Genomic DNA, 21,613 nt, shown 5'->3' with positions numbered 1-21,613 from the left:
CGTCTTGTCAAACTCACACTTTTCTGGTTTGCAAGATAGTTGATGTTCCCGGAGTCTTTGAAGGACTTGTTTCACGTGAGAAGAATGGAGTTCGGGACGTCTAGAATAAATAAGAATATCGTCTAAGTAGATTACAACTGTCTGGTTCAAAAGGTCAGAAAACACAGAGTCCATAAATCTTTGGAAGATAGCGGGTGCATTAGTTAGACCAAAAGGAATAACCTTGTACTCAAAGTGACCAAATGGGGTCCTGAAAGCTGTTTTCCACTCATCTCCTTCTTTAATACGTAAAAGGTGGTAGGCTCCCCGTAGATCCAGTTTGGTAAAACGTTGAGCCCCTCTGACTGCCTCTAGAATATCCTTGATGAGAGGCAAAGGATAACGATCCTTTATAGTTATCTTATTCAGGCCTCGAAAATCCAGGCAAGGACGAAGATCCTTTGTCTTCTTGGGTACAAAAAAGAGGGGAGCCCCTGCCGGAGAAGACGATGGAACAATAAGACCACTCTGTAAATTCTCTTCCAGATACTCCTTTTCGGGTTCCGTGAGGGAATACATCCTCCCAAAGGGAACGACAGTTCCAGGTTCCAAGGGAATAGCACAATCGTAATCTTGATGTGGAGGTAACACAGGTCTGGATGGTTTTTGGAACACATCTTGAAATTCTAAATAGTGTTCAGGGACTCCTTGGACAGTATTGATGGATTATCCGGTAGTACTTTCAGTAGGTGTCATTCTTTTAGGTGACCAATATTTGTCAGAAGCAAAACAGTTCTCATTACAAAACTGTGAAGACAAGGAAATAGTCTGGGTTTCCCAATTCACATACGGATTATGTTTTAAGAACCACGGAATTCCTAGAATGATGGTATGGTTGGGGGGATGATATGAGATCAAAGGAGATGTGTTCTTGATGGTTACCAAACTGTAAGCTTAATGACAGGGTAGTAGTATCGACTGGACCAGAGGATATCAAGGATCCATCTACTGTGTGCACTTGTTCTGGAATTTCTTTGGGTTGTGTTGGAATTTGTTGAGTAGTGGCCCAAGTCTTATCCATGTAAATACCACTAGCACCACAATCTAGTAAGGCCATAGTTCCTTCTTGACGGCCGTCAGGTAGCTGTAACATGACAGGTAACATGAACAAGGACATGGTATTGTCCTTAAATGAACTGATGGAAGGTATAGCCGATGATCCCGTCCCCTCCCTTCTTACAGAGGACGGGAAGTGGCGTTTCTCAATGGCCTTTGAGGACGTACAGGGCAGGTACGAAGCATGTGGCCAGCAGCACCACAGTACAGATACAATCCTTTCTTACGTCTGTCTTCCCGCTCGCTAACGGAGAGCGGGGCTCGAGTAGTATCAACCTGCATGGGTTCTCCCTCTATGTCTCTAGCAGGGGGGCGAGGTTCCTCAGAACGATGCAGATAAACCCGTGAGGTGCTTGGCTGGGAAGATCCTCTATTCTTTCTCTTTTCCAATCGTCGTTCTTGAAGACGGTACTCGATGGAAAGTGCTTGATCCATCAGACCACGAAGATCTTCACCTCTGGTGGAGTGTACTAACTCATCTTTTATCTCTTCTTTAAGTCCTCTGCGAAACAAAGTCACCAGAGTACGTTCCACCCAGGTGGTCTCTGCCGCTAGCTGACGAAAACGCGTAATATATTGAAGGACATCTTGTGAGCCTTGTTGGATGTCACATAAGGCTTCTTCCGCAGAGGCCTCCAATCCTGGACGACTAAACATTTGTTTGAAGCGATTCACAAAGGCGGAATAGTCCGACAATACCGGGTCGTTGGATGATACCATCGGGGTTGCCCAGGCCAAGGCAGGACCGGATAATGCACTGATAAGATAACCCACCTTTGTCCTGTCATGGGAGAATTGGGTAGGTCGGAAGGCGAAATACACCGTTAATGCATCAAGGAATTCACGTAGTTTAGTTGGTTCACCGGAGAAACGAGGAGTAGAGGCGGAGATAGTCAGAACATCGCCACTGCGGAAAGCCAAAGCCTGTTGTAACGCAGCATTTTCATTGCGTAGTTGTTGCAATTCCTGAGCTTGTTGCTGAATAGTTGTCAGAAGAGATTGATCAGGATCTGCAGCAGCCTCCACCATATCATCCATGGTGATAGAGGACGTCGGGAGAATTTGGCACTGCAATCTGTCACGACTCGAGTGCTGCTTACGCCTGGAATCCGCAGATCGAGTGGCGTGGGTCTTGAATGTTCGGCTTTGGCCCAGAAAGGGGCGACTCTTTCTGGTAGCCATGGTGCTGTAGGCAATGGAAACGCCAAGAACTGACCGTGCCCTTCAGAAATAGCGCCCAGAAAAAAAACCTGAAAAGGGGAAAAAAAACCTGAAAAGGGGAAAAAACCTCCAAACAGATAGATTCCTGAAACAGGAACAAAAGAACAGGAATCAACAGAAGCAAAATATGAGTAATACACAGAATTGACGAGATCCAGAACCGATAGGCTAAGAATCAGGAGCGAAGACACCATTAAAACAGAAAGTGTTGCAGCGCAAGGAAAGAAAGAAAATACATCCCTTAAATACCACTAAACAGGAAACGACCAACAGGAAGTTAAAGGACACCATCTTAGTTAGGGAAAAGTACATAGAATAGAATAGACTAGGAACCATAGGGAATAGGGAACAAGGAATGCTGGGAAGAAAAAGGTAACATGGGAAAGGGGAAAAAACATAAAGGAAGGTACAACCAGATGTCCCAGAAAAAGAAGAAAAGAACAGAAAGTGAAAGAACAGGTAAGAGGGGTCAGGGGGCACGAAAAACGCGGTGCACATAAACAGAGCGAGGCCCCATGCCCAATCTGGGGCCTCGTAAGGTACACAGCAGACTGGGGGCACGCCGCGTCCTGTAGACGCGTTGTGCAGCCCGAGCCGAATGTTCGGCTCGCGCTGCAGTAGGCGGCGCAACAGGTTTGTAAAAGTACCCTAGGGGAAGTGCACAAATATTCATTTCTTTACCCCCCAAAACTGCCTGCAAATGCAACAGGGATTTCACACAAGAAGGTCTCCGAAAATTCACAACAATGCAATCTCCCTCAATGTCTTTTTTGAGCGTCCCACCCACCCCACTCTGCGCACCATTACAATCTCCTTTAAGCTACCTACACTAAACTGTTTGTACTTATTGAGCCAGTCTACACAATTATTATGTAGGACCGACCACGATTCAGTCTGGGAGGCCTTAAGGGGAAGAACCCCGGCTAGCACTAAGACATATGGGCACGAGGTAGGAGGTAAATCCAAACGCTCTTTGCTTATGTTTACAAGGGTTCCCGAGTTCACCAGCTCAGAAGTACCAACCTCCGCTCCCCGGTAAGCGGCATAATCTCACTTCAGGTACCGGACATCAAATCAGCTGCGGGTAGTGAGGGAGATCTTGGAGTGTTGTCAAAAGGACCCTCTGAGCCTGCGAGAGGCTTCATTGTAACCACTCGTGTTGAGGAGCTCACCCCTTTGCGGACGTCAAGATCATTAGATATTGGTAGCACAGTCACACGATTCTCTAAGCTAAACATCTTGACGAGGATGTCCCTTACACTGCTTTCCACACGTCTATGCTGTTCCTTAAATAAAGACAGTTTGCCCTCACGAATATCACTAAACCTCCCATGGGGAAAATCAAGGTGAGGTGAATTTGTGGCCAAAAAGTCTGTGTTGACTGACTGTTGCACAGCTTAAGGCACCAAGAGGACAGCAGCCCCTGGTGTTTCGTGCACAGTTTGCTGGCCCCCACCCTTACCTTTGCAATGGATTTTTTCGTCTTCACTGCCGGTTCAAGTTCTGAGGGACAGCCAATGGGGCTCGGAGAAATGACAGCCTCTCCTTTGCCATCACTAAGCGGATCCAAGACAGCTATGGGAACCAGTGGGCAGGCTGGGGGGTTCCATGAAACTGGAGATTACAGAAGGGCAGTTAGATGTAGTGTTCTCAAGGATGGGCTCCTTATCAGGGCAACGTTCCATAGACATTCTCCTCTCAGTCAAAGTAATCTCCTTTGAGATAATTCCCATAACCTGTTCCAGCATGTCATCCATGGTAGTGCTAGGGTGAGAAGTTGCCACCGGTCTACCGGGGGCCCCATCCACCTTATGTTTACCCATTGAATTGGCCTCCAGGGAAGCTTACCTCTGATGAGCAGGAAAGTAGTTCGCCTGACAAGACAAGAGGGGCTTACCAGGACAAAAGATAGTCGGCCCAGCCCAGCCTCGTCTGCCCGTGGATGGGCGCAGACGGGCGTGCTCTTGACCCAGTCTTTGCCCAGGCCCAGCCCGGGTGTGTCCCACGCCGCAGGGACCTGCCTCTTTTTTAATAGTGCCTCCGGGTGCAGGGATGACATTGCAGCCAAGGGCAATGCTGGGAATTGCAGTCTGGGCCTCCAGGCGGTAATACCGCGTGTCTTGCGCCGCGGGGTCTTGTCTGTTGTTTAATAGCGCCTCCAGGAGCAGGGTTGATGTGGCAGCCAAGGACAATGCTGGGAATTGCAGTCTGGGCCCCGAGGTGGTGATACAGTGCTTCCTTTTATTTAAAAAAAGTAACACTGACTTGGGTTACCTTGCATCAAGAAGGCGTTACATGGGTGCAGCATTGGCATTCCCATGCATCAAGTCATGTATTTGACACAAGCGCATATTTACAAAGACTTGTAAACAGGGTTTGCTCCAAATGGTGCATGTACACGAGGCTGGTGGAATGAGGAGAAATATCTTGATTTTTCCTCGTACACGCAGAGAGAAAATAGCCTTAAAGGATACTTTTTGTGCCGAAAGGTATCAGTTCCTGCACAAAAGCTATCCTGACCATAACACCAGAGCAAAGAGAAAGCAGAAATGTGCCATATGTAAATATGGTGCAGTTCTGCTCTGTCTTTTTCATGTAACTCAACGCAGCAACTTCCCTTGCTGCTTTGTATTGCGTGAATATACCATAAAGGGCAGCAGATCATAAAGTGCTGCACCTAACCCTTATTCCAAAAGCTATAAATCTTTGACCTTCAAAGGTGTAATTGTGTGCACTCACTCCAAACACTAGCTTCCAAGGTGCAATCCTAAACATGCATTTTCAATGGTCTCGCATTTGAGTTAGAGCTATTAGCGTTGTAAAGCAAAAAAAAAACACAGCGCGATCGCGCTATGTAAAATGCAGCGCGATCGCGCTGCGTGGAAAATAAAAAGATAAAGTAGTCCGGACCCCAGGCTGAAAACATCGAGCCTCGTATGTTTTTAGTAAGTTACCGGTGCTGTGTAGGTGGGCTAAAGACCAGAAAAAGCATGAGGTATGCATGCCTTTCACAAATGAAAGCAAGTGGATTTTAAAAGGCAAGCCCACTAACCAATGTATGTGACTGACGTGGCATGGGCGTGGTTTGAAGCCCAAAGAGAGATTACAGAATGGATGGAGAGCCTTTGCGCTCGCCCAGAAAAAGGGCTTGGAACAATAAAATAAGGTGGTGAGGTACACCACATCAGAAGTAACGGCTCAAAAGTCCCAGCCACATATATGACATGAGCAGTCCTCTTTTTATTTTCCCTTCTTAAAATCATCACACATTTACACTGGAAACAGCCAACGTGTTTCGTCTCTTAAAAAAGATTTCTTCAGGGCAAACTAGAAATAAGACTTTCTCCAAATCTAGTATGTAGCGTGAGCTTGATAAACAATCTCAATGGGTTCCCTTCATTAATTAGTCCTCATATATCCCGGTTGCAAAGTAATTCACTTATTTTCCAATTTTTCAGTGCCTCCTGTATGTCATCAAACCTCACATCAAAAAATCGTCACGTGGGCCAAATTGCCTGGTAATGGCACCAAAGTAATTCACTTATCTTCCTTTTTCCAGTTCCTCTTGTATGTCCTCAAGACCTACGTCAAACTGTAGTTATGTGGTAGAGGCGGGCCAAATAGCCCGTTGTGGCACTACAGTTGGTGCCGGAAGCCGCGTGCACCCGTCTCCTTCCCCTCCTGTGGGATACACAAGCAGAGGAACCGGAATATCAGCACTTCATGATATTTAAACCCGCGCAAATTACTCAGCGTGGATTGAATACTGTATTGCGTGAAATGTTGGTAAGTATGCCCCCAGGCATTTTTTGTGCACCTGGGAACATGAAAGGTGTTTTCAAGGGTTATGGAGGATGGTGGTAGGCTGCATAACAGCATTTCTATTTTGGTGGGGGAGATGGTATACTTTTGTTTTAGTACATCTGTGGGACGCTTTGCACTTGTTATCTACCTATTGTCACTTGGAACCCCAGGTGGAAAAAAAACTGTTATTGACAGTTACCCATCTGTAATTCTGTACATTTTATATAAACAACATAGCATAGTAATTTATAGTGATTAACTTGATTAAGCACTCATTCGCTGAAAGAGAAACAATAGTTGTGTTTTTTAAGGGCCTGGGGCCCCAGTACATGATGCTTGGGTCATCATGAGTGACCAGCCACATACTCATCAGTGTGTGGTTGAACCAGTCTCTGGAGTGAAAGCCTGATGTTTGACCAGGCTGAACCTGGGAGTGTGGGTTTTACCCAAACACAAGAAGACAATGTAAAGCTGGGACACTGGTAAATATACCAGCAGCACGCAGAATTACCTCACTGCCAATGATTCTTCCACTGAGACAGTGGATCATAAGTCGCAGCGGCAGAGTGTGTGGGAGCATCTCCCCGCTGACCGATGAAGATGGGTTTAATAACAAGGTGTGCTCAGATAGTAAACTGGATGGAACATTCCCATGTGACCTTGGTGGCACCGAGCACACCAGACTATTTGTACTGATGGCGATTGTTGGACCTGGCCTTTTGACGGGGACATCCCCAAACTTTTTGCGTCCTTCCTCCTATTTTTTCTGACCTGTTGTTGTTGGCTTTTGACCTCTGGGCACTTTACCACTGCTAACCAGTGCTAAAGTGCATATGCTCTCTGTGTAAATTGTACCATTGATTGATTTATCCATGATTGGCTATTTAATGTACTTATAAGTCCCTAGTAGAGTGCACTATATGTGCCTAGGGCCTGTAGATTAAATGCTGCTAGTGGGCCTGCAGCACTGGTTGTGCCACCCACTTCAGTAGCCCCTAAACCTTGTCTCAGGCCTGCCATTGCAAGGCCTGTGTGTGCAGTTTCACTGCCACTTCGACTTGGCATTTAAAAGTACTTGCCAAGCCTAGAACTCCCCTTTTTCTACATATAAGTCACCCCTAATGTGTGCCCTAGGTAACCCCTAGGGCAGGGTGCTGTGTGGGTAAAAGGCAGGACATGTACCTGTGTAGTTATATGTCCTGATGGTGTAAAACTCCTAAATTCGTTTTTACACTACTGTGAGGCCTGCTCCCTTCATAGGCTAACATTGGGGCTGCCCTCATACACTGTTGAAGTGGCAGCTGCTGATCTGAAAGGAGCAGGAAGGTCATATTTAGTATGGCCGGAATGGTAATATAAAGTCCTGCTGACTGGTGAAGTCGGATTTAATATTACTATTCTACAAATGCCACTTTTAGAAAGTGAGCATTTCTTTGCACTTAAATCTTTCTGTGCCCTTCAATCCACGTCTGGCTAGGTTTAGTTGACAGCTCCTTGTGCATTCACTCAGACACACCCCAAACACAGGGTACTCAGCCTCACTTGCATACATCTGCATTTTGAATGGGTCTTCCTGGGCTGGGAGGGTGGAGGGCCTGCCCTCACACAAAGGACTGCCACCCCTCCTACTGGGACTCTGGCAGACAGGATTGAACTGAAAGGGGGCTTGGTGCATTTCTTAGACACTCTTTGAAGTCACCCCCACTTCAAAGGCACAATTTAGTATAAAACAGGGCCTCTGCCCTACCTCATCAGACACTTGCTGGAGAAGAAACCTGAACCAGAAACTACATCCTGCCAAGAAGAACTGCCTGGCTGCTTAAAGGACTCACCTGTCTGCTTTCTCCAAAGGACTGCTGCCTTGCTGTTGGCCTGCTGCCTTGCTGAACTCTTGTCTGGCTGTAAAAGTGCTCTCCAAGGGCTTGGATAGAGCTTGCCTCCTGTTCCCTGAAGTCTCAGGACCGAAAATACTTCTCTTTTTCACTTGGACGCTTCGTGCGGCGAAATTTTTGACGCACAGCTTGTTCCGCTGCGAGAAAAACGCCGCAAACTGACGCTGATTGACGAGACGCCTTCGGGACGACCGGAACTTCGATGCATGGCCTCGCAAGGACAACGCCGTCCGTCTTCCAGAGGAGAAATCGACGCGACGCCTGCCGTGAGATCGAAACTTCGACGCACAGCCCCGCGGAACGACGCGCAGCCGTAAAACAAGCAGGAGAATCCACGCACAGACCCGGGACATCTGGTAATCCCCGCGACCCATAGAAAGAGACTGTCCGCACGCCGGAAAACGACACACGACTTCCCTGTGTGAAAAATAACAACGCAAGTCCGTGTGTGCTGGGGAGAAATCGACGCACACACCATTTTTCCACGTATCTCTTCTTCTGCGGCCCTTTGCGGAGATTTTCCACCAGAAACCAGGTACTTTGTGCTTGAAAAAGACTTTGTTTGCTTTTTAAAGACTTAAGACACTTGATATCACTTTTCAGTGATATCTTTACAAATTCATATTGCATCTTTGATCATTTTGACCTGCAAATACCCAGATAAATATTATATATTTTTCTAAACACTGTGGCCCGTATTTATACTCCGTTTGCGCCAAATTTGCGTCGTTTTTTTCGACGCAAATTCGACGCTAAACTAACGCCAACTAACGCCATATTTATACTATGGCGTTAGAGGCGTCTAGCGCCAAAGTTCCCGGAATGTGCGTCATTTTTTAGCGTGAACCCCTTCCTTGCGTTAATGATATGCAAGGGAGGCGTTCCCGTCTTAAAAAATGACTCCCAGGCCTTTACGTGGTATTTATACTCCCGGGCAAAAGAGACGCCCGGGAGTGGGCGTGGCTAAAAACGGCGCATTTGCGCCGCTTTTTAACGCCTGGGTCAGGCATGGCGTTAAGGGACAAGTGGGCTCAAAATGAGCCCAGAGTGCCCTCCCCTGCCCCCAGGGACCCCCCCTGCCACCCTTGCCCACCCCAGGAGGACACCCAAGGCTGGAGGGACCCACCCCAGGGACATTCAGGTAAGTTCAGGTAAGTATTTTTTTTTTTTTTTTAATAATTTTTTTTGGCATAGGGGGGCCTGATTTGTGCCCCCCTACATGCCACTATGCCCAATGACCATGCCCAGGGGACAGAAGTCCCCTGGGCATGGCCATTGGGCAAGGGGGCATGACTCCTATCTTTACAATGATAGGAGTCATGTTGATGGGGGATGGGCGTCGTTAAAAAATGGCGCAAGTCGGGTTAAGACGATTTTTTTGCATCAACCTGACTTGCCCCATTTTAAGACGCCCTAACGTCATTTTTGCCCAACGCCGGCGCTGCCTGGTCTACGTGGTTTTTTTCCACGCACACCAGGCAGCGCCGGTCTGCTTGCGCCGGCTAACGCCATTCCATAAATACGGCGCCCGCATGGCGCTTCAGAATGGCGTTAGACGGCGCAAAATTTTTTGACGCTAAACTGCGTTAGCGCAGTTTAGCGTCAAAAAGTATAAATATGGGCCTGTGTGTTGTATTTTTGTGGTGTTATATTATGGTATTGTATGATTTATTGCACAAATGCTTTACACATTGCCTTCTAAGTTAAGCCTGACTGCTCGTGCCAAGCTACCAGAGGGTGGGCACAGGCTGATTTTGGATTGTGTGTGACTTACCCTGACTAGAGTGAGGGTTCTTGCTTGGACTGAGGGCAACCTGACTGCCAACCAAAAACCCCATTTCTAACAGCGATGCTAACATGAACCATTGCTACCTGTCTGAGTTTGGCCTGCGCAGCTTTGGGTTGACCTTTTCAAGTCAGAGATAACAAATGTCCCATAGGGCCTTCTGCTGTTGTCTGGTGTGGGTGATTCAATATTCGGATTGGAGAGAGCACCACTCCTAAGGACATATGATGCATTTAGTTCTGGAGATTAATGTAGCATTGCTCAGGTCTGGCTTCAGCCGAAGGTGAGAACCCTTCCTACTTGGTACTTGAAACTTTGGCATTCTTTATCATGGCACAGGAGACTTACAGATAGTCTGCCTCTGGTTCAGGTTGGTATCCCACCTCAAATTCTGGTGATTATGCTTTCCCCCCCCAGAATGAAGAGCAATTATAGAGAAGCAGGGATATAAGGTATTTTTCTGTGTGACATTTTCTGCAGAGGGAGGGCCGAGAAGGGGTATTCAACTTTGGGTAGTGAGCAGAGGGTCAAGGCATATTCCAGCCTGTACAGGGGAGCACTGTCTACCACCTCCCCCCCCACCATGCTGCTGCAGGGGTCAGGCTGTACTGCTGCTCTGGGGAGTTGCCCCTGCAGGTTTTTTACAGGGTCCAGTGTCTACAGGCCCAGAAGTGTGGGGTCTTGAGTTTGCAGAACTCAAATTTGTAGACCCAGAGAGACTTGGAATTGCTGGTGGTTGAATTTCACCTGGAGTTATCATTAGATTAAATTCACTCACTCGTAATGAGAAACTAGGTAGCCAGGTGGGAAAACTGGATGTGGGTTTCCTTGTTCCAAAGCCACAGCCTGTCTCCCTAAGGAGCACTGGTGGAGTACAGCTATGAGGGATGAGTAGTTGGCAGAGGGGAATGTAGGAGTAGGATGCAGCAGTGGCTCTGGGGTGGGGGTGGGAGAATAGCTGTCCAACGTATGAAGTTCAGTGGCAGACATGGTTCCCTTTCAAACAGGGCCTTCTGGCAAGGGCTCTGATGTGTTCCTAAAATGTGCTGCCTAAAAGTGGATCAAGATTCATCCTTTGGGAGACTGGCAGTGCTTAATTTGTAAACACACACACATATATATATATATATATATATATATATATATATATACAGGGAGTGCAGAATTATTAGGCAAATGAGTATTTTGACCACATCATCCTCTTTATGCATGTTGTCTTACTCCAAGCTGTATAGGCTCGAAAGCCTACTACCAATTAAGCATATTAGGTGATGTGCATCTCTGTAATGAGAAGGGGTGTGGTCTAATGACATCAACACCCTATATCAGGTGTGCATAATTATTAGGCAACTTCCTTTCCTTTGGCAAAATGGGTCAAAAGAAGGACTTGACAGGCTCAGAAAAGTCAAAAATAGTGAGATATCTTGCAGAAGGAAGCAGCACTCTTAAAATTGCAAAGCTTCTGAAGCGTGATCATCGAACAATCAAGCGTTTCATTCAAAATAGTCAACAGGGTCGCAAGAAGCGTGTGGAAAAACCAAGGCGCAAAATAACTGCCCATGAACTGAGAAAAGTCAAGCGTGCAGCTGCCACGATGCCACTTGCCACCAGTTTGGCCATATTTCAGAGCTGCAACATCACTGGAGTGCCCAAAAGCACAAGGTGTGCAATACTCAGAGACATGGCCAAGGTAAGAAAGGCTGAAAGACGACCACCACTGAACAAGACACACAAGCTGAAACGTCAAGACTGGGCCAAGAAATATCTCAAGACTGATTTTCTAAGGTTTTATGGACTGATGAAATGAGAGTGAGTCTTGATGGGCCAGATGGATGGGCCCGTGGCTGGATTGGTAAAGGGCAGAGAGCTCCAGTCCGACTCAGACGCCAGCAAGGTGGAGGTGGAGTACTGGTTTGGGCTGGTATCATCAAAGATGAGCTTGTGGGGCCTTTTCGGGTTGAGGATGGAGTCAAGCTCAACTCCCAGTCCTACTGCCAGTTCCTGGTAGACACCTTCTTCAAGCAGTGGTACAGGAAGAAGTCTGCATCCTTCAAGAAAAACATGATTTTCATGCAGGACAATGCTCCATCACACGCGTCCAAGTACTCCACAGCGTGGCTGGCAAGAAAGGGTATAAAAGAAGGAAATCTAATGACATGGCCTCCTTGTTCACTTGATCTGAACCCCATTGAGAACCTGTGGTCCATCATCAAATGTGAGATTTACAAGGAGGGAAAACAATACACCTCTCTGAACAGTGTCTGGGAGGCTGTGGTTGCTGCTGCACGCAATGTTGATGGTGAACAGATCAAAACACTGACAGAATCCATGGATGGCAGGCTTTTGAGTGTCCTTGCAAAGAAAGGTGGCTATATTGGTCACTGATTTGTTTTTTTTTGTTTTTGAATGTCAGAAATGCATATTTGTGAATGTTGAGATGTTATATTGGTTTCACTGGTAACAATAAATAATTGAAATGGGTATATATTTGTTTTTTGTTAAGTTGCCTAATAATTATGCACAGTAATAGTCACCTGCACACACAGATATCCCCCTAACATAGCTAAAACTAAAAACAAACTAAAAACTACTTCCAAAAATATTCAGCTTTGATATTAATGAGTTTTTTGGGTTCATTGAGAACATGGTTGTTGTTCAATAATAAAATTAATCCTCAAAAATACAACTTGCCTAATAATTCTGCACTCCCTGTATATACACACACACACACACACACACACACACATATATATATATATATATATATATATATATATATTGTTGTTTGTGTGTGCGCATGTGTGTGCACATTTGTGTGGGGACAGAGGGGTACAAAAGTATTCTTATTTTCTTAGCAGCTGCCTAGTCTTGATTCCACATCATGCCTATTTCTTCCACCCGCCTGCCATTTCTGTCTCGCTATCTCATTCTTGGAGGTTCTTTCCTATCCATGCTTTCTCACATCACTTTGTAACTGTTTTCCAATCTTTTCCTCTTTCTTTCTACGTTTTCTTAATTTCTCTTGTTTTGGGTCACAGTCTGGGGATAAAAGATAAGTCCCTTTCCCCAGAATCAAGCATTGGGGTCTACCATCTGCAAACTGCGTCACAAAGTAAGCAGCGGAGACAGACACAAAGTCGCTTTTTAGTACAATGACATATTGTTTACGTATGAACAGAAGCTCCTTGTCAATGTCCTGGGGATGTTCCTATTGTATTCAGAGGGAAGGCGTCGTGCTGTGGTTTGGGTGGTGGGTGGTGAGTGGCGAGAGGGTTGTTCAAGTTAGTTAAGAGTAAGATACGTAATTTACTTGCAGACTGTTATTGTTTTTTTTTTCTACAGCTCAGATGATCTTAAGCACAGATGTTGTTATTAATGCGTCTTGTTCCGCAAACATATTTCTCACATTTTTGCCCAAGTCCCATGATGTACTGCAGTTTGTGCTTATTTGTTTACAGACACATTCCTTATGTTAACTGTAAGTTTGTTGCGCAAATTGTTGTAACCTGGTGAAAACAATGAAAAAAGGCAGTGAACCAAAACAAATACGTTTTCTTGACTCTTTTTTTGGCAGGAATTTGTACTGAATGTATTGTGTTTGTTATATTAAAATGTTAATGACATTTGTTTCTTCTTCCGCCCTACCCAGTTAAAGAGGCGCCTCCATGAATCCACACAAGTGTTACGTGAGCTGGAAATATCCCTACGGACGAATCACATCGGGTAAGTGACTGCCCCCGTGAATCTTTGAGGCTGTGGCCATGTTTTGTGGCGCTGAGGTTAAGCACACTTTGCATGTTTAGCATTAAACGAAGACTCCACTATCCAGTGGATGCTCCTGGTCTACTCTTGGGACAGGGTGGTTTTAGGGTTGTCTGTTTTTGATTTCGGAATATTTTGGGATTGACTGATATTGGGATGAGGTGTATTTGGGATTAGTGAGTATGGGATCTGATTTTGACATCAACTTGTTTTGATATTGACTGGTTTTGATGTATGGTGTGGTGGGTTGGTATTTGTAGTATCAGCTGGTGTAAATATTGGGTGCTAGAATCGACCCTACGCTAGAGAGGCTGGTGCTTCGACCAGTTCGTATGTTAACTGGTTGGCATTCACTGGTGTTCAGAGTGAATAATATTAGAATGGACGACTTTTTCAATTTACATTGGAGGGTTTTGATTCTGGTTAGTTGAGTGATTGTGTTATTTTAGGAAGAATGAGTACTGGGACCGATGGTTGTTGAAAATGGTCCCTATTAGAATTATTTTATTTTGGCTCTGACTGTTTTTTGGGACTATGTGGTGTTGGGAAAGTCTAGTTTTATAATTGAACGGATGTTGAAATTGTGCTATTAAGATTATCTATAGATAGCTTCTGGTACTGGCTGGTATTGGAAATTACAGATGCTCGTGCTAGCTAGAGTTTAAATTAATGGGATTTTGTGATGGCCCGGTGTTGGTATTAAATGTTTCTGCACTGGTAGTTTTATATTCGATATCTGTGAATTCATATGTGATGAGATTAAATCATGCTGAGATTAGGCGGCCCTGTGGTTTCTTAGCATTTCTGATTGACTGCCACTGAGAGTGAGTTTTAACTTGTTTTGAAATTTGCTTCCAATTGGGGTTGGCTCCCCACCACTAGGACAATGTTTATAATCAGTGTCTATGTCTCAAAAAATTGAAAGCAGTCTAATAAATATTATTTCTATTCGGGTCGCAGTAATCCAAATATGAACACTGATGTCACTTCCTCTTAACTAATGTCTTCACATGGGGGATTGTTTATCCACTTGTTTCAGTCACAGCTGCTCATTTATGAGGGCACTTTTGACTAGTTGAGTGGTCGATTACCTAGTCATTTATCTTCCCCTGTGATCAGGGCCGTAACTTGGTCAGTAAAATTAAGATGGGTGTGTGTGTGTGTGGGGGGGGAGGGGCGAGCTTCAGATTTCCCAACAATCAGGCTGGCATATAATGTTAAAACACATTATACAACAAGCAGAGCGCATGGGAGGGGCTAGAGGGGCAGTGGAAAGGTAGACAAATGTGAATTGGTAGAAGTACTAAGTAACCAATATTTTTGAAGACTTTCAAAACAGAGAGGGAGAGAAGGTGTGTGAGTTTTTGTGTATATGTAAAAAATCCTGGTGAATTCCAACAGACACCTTACCATACCTGACTGAAAGCACATGTACCCAACTATTTACCAGAAGATACATTTACTACAGGGGTACAACACCCCCAACAAGCCCCCCCGAAGCTACGCCCCTGTGCATAACATTGCTACAAAATGGCTAGAATCGATGCCCTTCTTTCTGCATGACTGGAATGATGTCCATAATTGTTTTTTTACATATTGAGTGGGTCATCACTGGTCAGCTACTGATAATGTTTAGGCATTCATGTTACCTTCTTTGATTGTCCTTTTCTAGAGTGCCATTTCCTCGAGGGTTGGACACGCCCATCCTAATTTTCAGATGTCTGTCCCTTCCTGTGTGTTTGCGTTTGTCGTATTTGATTACACAGGTATTTCCATGAGTTGTAAATGTTATTACAGGGATTAATACTAGGTTGAGAACTCTGCAGAGGGTACTGGAATTGAGCATTTGTTTGTGCTACCTGATCCCTCCTCGTCTTTGAGCATCGCTCAATCAAGGCCCCTATGTATAGGTATGATTATTTGTCCAGCTCTTTTGGGTTATGAGCAAGCCAGCTGCACCCTGACATAAGTTTACCTTGTTGAGCTAGCTTTAAGTGAGTATTATTGGTTTGTTACAAGTTGTGCAGTTTGACTTGCCTGATGTCTCTCATTCAGGTGGGTCCAGGAATTCTTGAATGCAGAGAACAGAGGACTGGACGTGCTGGTGGAATACCTGTCCTTTGCCCAGTGCTCAGTCACGTAAGTAATAATATGAAACAGCCTTGTGAGACAGTTTCATTCTTATCCCAGTTCTTGCTTTTTTTTGTTCCTCTAGACTTCCTTGTTCAACGTTCTTTCAGTAGAAACAATTACCTCGCCATCCCTTATTATTTTCCCTCTCTTTTATAAATGCTTCCATACTTTCCTCTCCACTGCTCTTCCACCGGTAACACACTCACTTCTTCACTCTTTTCAAATATTCTCCCATCTGAGATGACCCTTGTGCTATCACCTATTGATACAGGTATGACATGGATGCCACAGACAATGGGACAGTGGTTGCTGAGAAGTCCAAGCCCCTTGACAGGTCTCTGGAGGATCTCACCAAGGGGAACTCCTTGTCCCCCTCACAGGGGTCATCCAGAGTAAAGCACCTCACCGTCAGGTAATGTGTGAGTGAGTGACTGAGTGTAAGCAAGCTGCACCTTGGCTCTGGTTTTTATTCCAGGACCTGGAGAAACAGAACACGAGTTCTTTTCATCCTTAAAAATGCAATCTTGAGGATGGACCTTAACCCGATGTTGTTCATTTCAAGTTAGTGAAAGTTGACGAAGAAGTTCTAGAGACAAGATACTCATATACCAATTCCTCTGCCTTGTATAGTTAAAGGTGGTATAGTAGCGTTGGCAGGTTAGGCCAAGAGTCTGGTGTGAACATAGAAATGGGCTTTGTTACTAACTTACAAAGGGCCTGGTTTGTGAAAAAGCGTTAAGACTTTATTTATCACCCATGCTTTGACTGGAAGTCAATGGAGGGTAATGAATCCAGTGCCTATGTGGTACCTTATAGGAGTTAAATGTAATATAGACAGTTGTGTTCTAGATTCCTTGCAGTACAGCTCTAGCTTTGGAATGAAGGAAACTCTGCAAATAAGGAGATAGTGTAACGAACGCACAAGGTGAACATGACTACCAGCGCTTCTAGAAGACTGTACTTCAGAAGATGCAGGGAATCAAAGACAGAATAAGTCATAAAATGTATCTTAAATTAAGAAAGGTTTGTAGGGAGGTACAGGAGTCTTTATGCCACATGAGGGTTATGTGCTTGTAGTAGGTAGGTGCAGCTATTTTATCTCTTTTCTCATTCAGCACACACACCACACACATACACACACACACAAATATATTTTGGTTTAAGTTAGCCAGCTGAGCTAGAGCAGCGGTATGGTAAGCAATAGCCGTTCATCTGTTGTCACAGAGTGTCCTAAATTACTTGGAGTTTTTGTCCCCACTTGAATGCTGACGAGATGCATACACTGGGATGCCAAGATATGGAAAGACATCCCTGTGGATGGAGGGGGAGCTAGACCTTGTTGATACATAACAGAGACAGACGCGCTGAGCACTGAGCCCTCGTGGAACAAAATAATGATATCATTGGGGAGGTACTAGAAATATGAACAACATTCCAAAATCCTCAGACTTTTGATTGTGGCCATGAAAGAAATAAGCCACCTTTTCAAATTTATGTGGCTGAAACAAAAATCAAAGTATTATCCATGAGGATGTCCGAGTTCTGCTGAGTTAACATTTGCAGTTTCGCACTGTTGCGAATATATCATCTTTTCAAAAATGTTCTTAATTTCCTGCTGCAAATAAAGTTGGTTTTGTTGATTTTTCTCTGGCAAAACCTACTTTTATAGGGATTTTCCAACAGCATTGTCAAAGCTGGGGAAAAAACTAACCCAGATTTCACACACTCCTGGGTTTTAGCTGGAGACAGGTTTGCTAAGAGAGCATGGAGAAGGAATGGAGGGAATTAGAAAGAAGCTAGTAGGTGGCAAGTAAATTACTCTATTTCTATTGTTATTTGCGCAGCAGCTAGTTGTCAATCAAGGGGGCCTTGTTGGTCGCTAAACCCTCATTTTGAAAAGTGAATCGGGTCACATGTCCAGCATCTCAGATTGAATCATGGAACATTACCTCTTTGCATCTGTTTGAGTCTTGCAAGTCTCACTACAACAGAGGATGTTTTCCCTCATATGCAGCACACTCCTTGCATATAGCATCTCTCACAATGTAGGCGCCCACGCTAACAGGAACTTTGATTTTATTTCTCCCATAATTGCTCCTATAAAGATGGCCAGTTTTTCTGAGGCCTTGACCCATTGTAAACTTTACTTACTGGGTGGGTTTAGGAAGAACAGAAAACCTTTACAAAACAGGCAAGGTCCAGCACTTGGAAAGGAGAATCACTGGTGTCTCAAGGGTTCCTATATCCCCCTCCCACAAACATTCTCTACTTCTGCAAGGAACATTTCCGTGTGACCAATCTTGGTGTTTCTGTGCCCTCTACCCCTTGATAGTCCAATGTTCTCCAGTTTCTATCATCTTAAGCCTTGTGCTCCAGTCTCTTCCCAGGACAAAGCCCATCGAGTTACATTCCTCAACAAAAACCCGACCATCATATGGGTGATCAAGGGTCAGGGTTACACCCACCAAGGCTTGTCCAACTGGGGATCTACCAACTTTAGTATCTCCAACCCATGTTTAGTTGCGTCTTGGAATCTAGTCCTCTCATGATGACACATTTAGCACATACCATTCACAATTCCTAGCTGGCATTTGACCTCCGTCTCCCCATATTCCACTTCCAGGATGCCACAGTGATGGCCAGGGCCAGTAGATCTCTGTGCCGCACTCAGGGAGGCAATGCTCTCGGGCAGGGGGTGAGGAGAGGTAGCACTACTGGGTCTGTCCTTTAGATACTGTCCTACTTTGTCATTGGTGGAAGAACAAATGTCATCCTCTCGCTTCTGTGCTCACCCATTGGAATTCTGGGCTCCAATCTCCAGATCACCCTAATGCTCTACGGCAATGTCTCCTCATATGTCCCCTACTGGCACTCTTTGGACATTTCAATTAGAAATGTATGTAGCCTCTCCACAGAAATGTCCTGGTGCATCGAAGGACCAAGTGCAAATCATGTGGGCAATACAGTTTGCGTAGCTGTGTAGTAGCTCAAACACCTGAACGCCAGGCATTTATCTTTTTAGCCATAAATTGAGTTTGTATACCAAAAGGGTTTACATAATCAGTAGAAAGCACATTTGTTGAGACCGATTCGGTGTCATTACACTGGGTAATAAGAGAAAACATGAATGTCAAAAGTCTGCATACAAAAGATGTTGAGTTGTCTACTGTTTCTGTTCTCCACATTAACTCCAATCTCTATTTACTCTGCTTGCGGGTGCTGGAACACTTCACTACTGCTCATGGTAAGCTTCCTGTGTGCGGATCCCCCCCCATGCAACCCACATCCTTCCTGACTTTTTTTAGCTTTTGTTTTTACTGGAGGTGATGTACTGCATGTATGATTTGATTCTGAAACAGTGCCTGTCCATTTGGTATAGAAGACAGAAAGATTCTGAATAATGGCCAGTTAAAAAGTCAAGAAACTAAGGCCCATATTTATACTTTTTTTGTGCCACATTTGCTTCACTTTTTGACGCAAAAGCGGCACAAACTTACAAAATATAATTGTGTTTTGTAAGTTTGCGCTACTTTTGCGTCAAAAAGTGATGCAAATGCGGTGCAAAAAAAGTATAAATATGGGCTAAGGGCCTGATTTATGAAAAGTTAGCGCCACTTTTGTGTAATTTTTTGATGCAAATGCGGTGCAGACTTTGGCCCAGATTTATACTCTGTTTGCGCTGAATTAGTGTAATTTTTTTACGCTAATTCAGCACAAACTTAATAACATATTTACATTTTGGCGCTAGACAGGTCTAGCGCCAAAATATTGAAGTTAAAGTCATTTTTTTGATGTGTGAATCTACCTTGCGTCAATAAGATGCAAGGTAGGCGTTTCCGTCCAATAAATGACTCTAAGGCCCATATTTATATAAGGCCCAAATTTATACTTTCATTGCACTGCGTTTGTGTCATTTTTTGACGCAAAAGCGACGCTAACTTACAAGAACGATTCTATTTTGTATGTTTGCACCGCTTTTGCGTCAAAAAGTAATGCAAAAGTATAAATATGGGGCTAAGGATCTAGTATCTTATTTATCCTCCTGTGCAAAAATAGTGCACAGGAGGGAGGTGGGCCTAAATAATGGCGCCATTATTTAACGCCTGGGTCTGGGCAGGCGTTAGGGGACCTGTGGACCCATTTCCATGGTCAAACACCATGGAAAGAGCCCACTGATGCCCTCCCCAAGCACCAGGAACACTCCCACCCACACCAGAGGGTCAACACTGGATGGGGGACCCCATCCTAGGTAAGTATAGGTAAGAAGAGGTAAGTATTTTAATTTTATTTTTAAAGTGCCATTGGGAGCCCTGAAAAGGGCCCCGTACATGACACTGGGTGCAATGACCATGCACAGGAATCAACCCCCTTCTCCCATACCACCACCCACACCCGGCTAACGTAATTTTACATGACGTTAGCCCACCCTTTGTGTCGGATTGCGCCATTCCATAAATTTGGCGCCCGGCTGGCGTCCTGGAATGGCGCAAGCTGGCGCTATACTTTTTGACGCAAGACTGCGTTTGTGCAGTTTTGTGTCAAAAAGTATAAATCTTGACCTTTATATTTTGTCAAAAAAATCATCAAAAAACGATGCAAAGGCGGCGCTAGCTTTTCATAAATCAGGCCCTAAGGATCAGAGATTGAAACACACTTTACGGAATAGGCCTCGTGTTAATACCAAGTTATCCATTTGCGGGAAAAATGAACCAAAATGCCCATCACGTGAGTTCCCTCTTTTTAAACAGGAGATGTAGAAATTATTTTGTCTTAGTCTTTTCACCTTGAAATTCATTTTTTCTATTAATTTCCATCACCCTAAAATGGTGCACAGTTTCTTTGGGGCATAAAACACAGCTTCACAAATCAGTCCTTAACATATTTGTGTATACTGAACGTGCATTCTAAAGTGGAGATTACATTATTTTGCAAAGGCTGACCCTAAAATGGATGCATGATCTTAACATTACTTCTCGCTCCTATGGCAGCCTTTTACAAACCTGACCCTGCAGAGGCCCTCATACGAGAACATCACTATTGATACGGATTTGAACAAAACATTTGGACGCAGTTTTCTATGAGTGGCGGCCATCTTAGAGATAGGCAGATGGATAAATGATGTTGATGTTCCATGGTGTGCAGACAGAGAAAGATGCTGCACACATACATTTGCCTGATTAAAAGATGGCTATAGCTTGAAACCTGGCCATTTTTAAACACTACTCAGTTGTGCACTGTGCAGTATAGTGGCATCTGATATTCATTAGGGAAACTAACTCTGAGGTTCTGGAAGCTACTATACTGTATTAGTAGAAAGAAGGATATGATTCTGCGGCCTGTGCTTGTAATGGCTGTGTGTGATACATGTGTGAGATGTATAGAATGCTTTTTCAGCAACTTGGTGACCTTTGATAACTAGGTTGACTCTAGAATGTGCACTAAAACCAATATGTGTTGTATCTTAGTAATGACCAGTGTTACACAGGATCAAGTGAAGTGTAACCTATATAGTAATCTGAAATTCTGTTGCAGAAAGAGACTTGCATGGTCGGTTCTGTTCTGTGGTTTTCTGGATATGTGTTGCTGTTTCACTAATTCCATTTCTTGATTTTTGGTAACAGGTTCAACACTATGCCGAGCAGGAAAGCCCTGCGAAATTCACGTATTGTCAGCCAAAAGGACGACGTCCATGTGTGCATCATGTGCCTTCGAGCCATCATGAACTATCAGGTGGGTTGGGTGTGCAAATACAGAATAGAAGAACTCTTTGTTTCTCTTTTGTCATTCCTTCCTTTGCCTTCGTCCTTCTTTCCGCCTGCCTCCCATTTTCTATGTTCTCTGTTATCCCAAATTTTTTAATTTCTCCCAACTTTCTTTCTCTTTTCTTTCTTTGCTCATTCCTTATTTTTTGTTGTACCTG

General features: G+C 44.5%; 1 protein-coding gene across 1 annotated transcript in view; it reads left to right on the top strand.

Annotated features, from left to right (window-relative positions):
• Positions 1-21,613, top strand: part of FMNL1 (formin like 1) — a 355,813-nt gene that overhangs the window by 182,898 nt on the left and 151,302 nt on the right. Inside the window, exons 4-7 of the mRNA XM_069237968.1 lie at positions 13,448-13,521; positions 15,616-15,699; positions 15,965-16,105; positions 21,315-21,423. Coding sequence (XP_069094069.1) covers positions 13,448-13,521; positions 15,616-15,699; positions 15,965-16,105; positions 21,315-21,423 — 408 coding nt within the window. The remainder of the gene's footprint in view (positions 1-13,447; positions 13,522-15,615; positions 15,700-15,964; positions 16,106-21,314; positions 21,424-21,613) is intronic.

This window comes from Pleurodeles waltl, chromosome 6 (assembly GCF_031143425.1).
Source record: "Pleurodeles waltl isolate 20211129_DDA chromosome 6, aPleWal1.hap1.20221129, whole genome shotgun sequence".
Lineage (NCBI taxonomy): Eukaryota > Metazoa > Chordata > Amphibia > Caudata > Salamandridae > Pleurodeles > Pleurodeles waltl.
Note: the sequence above shows the minus strand (reverse complement) of the source record. Positions and strands in the feature narration are given on the sequence as shown.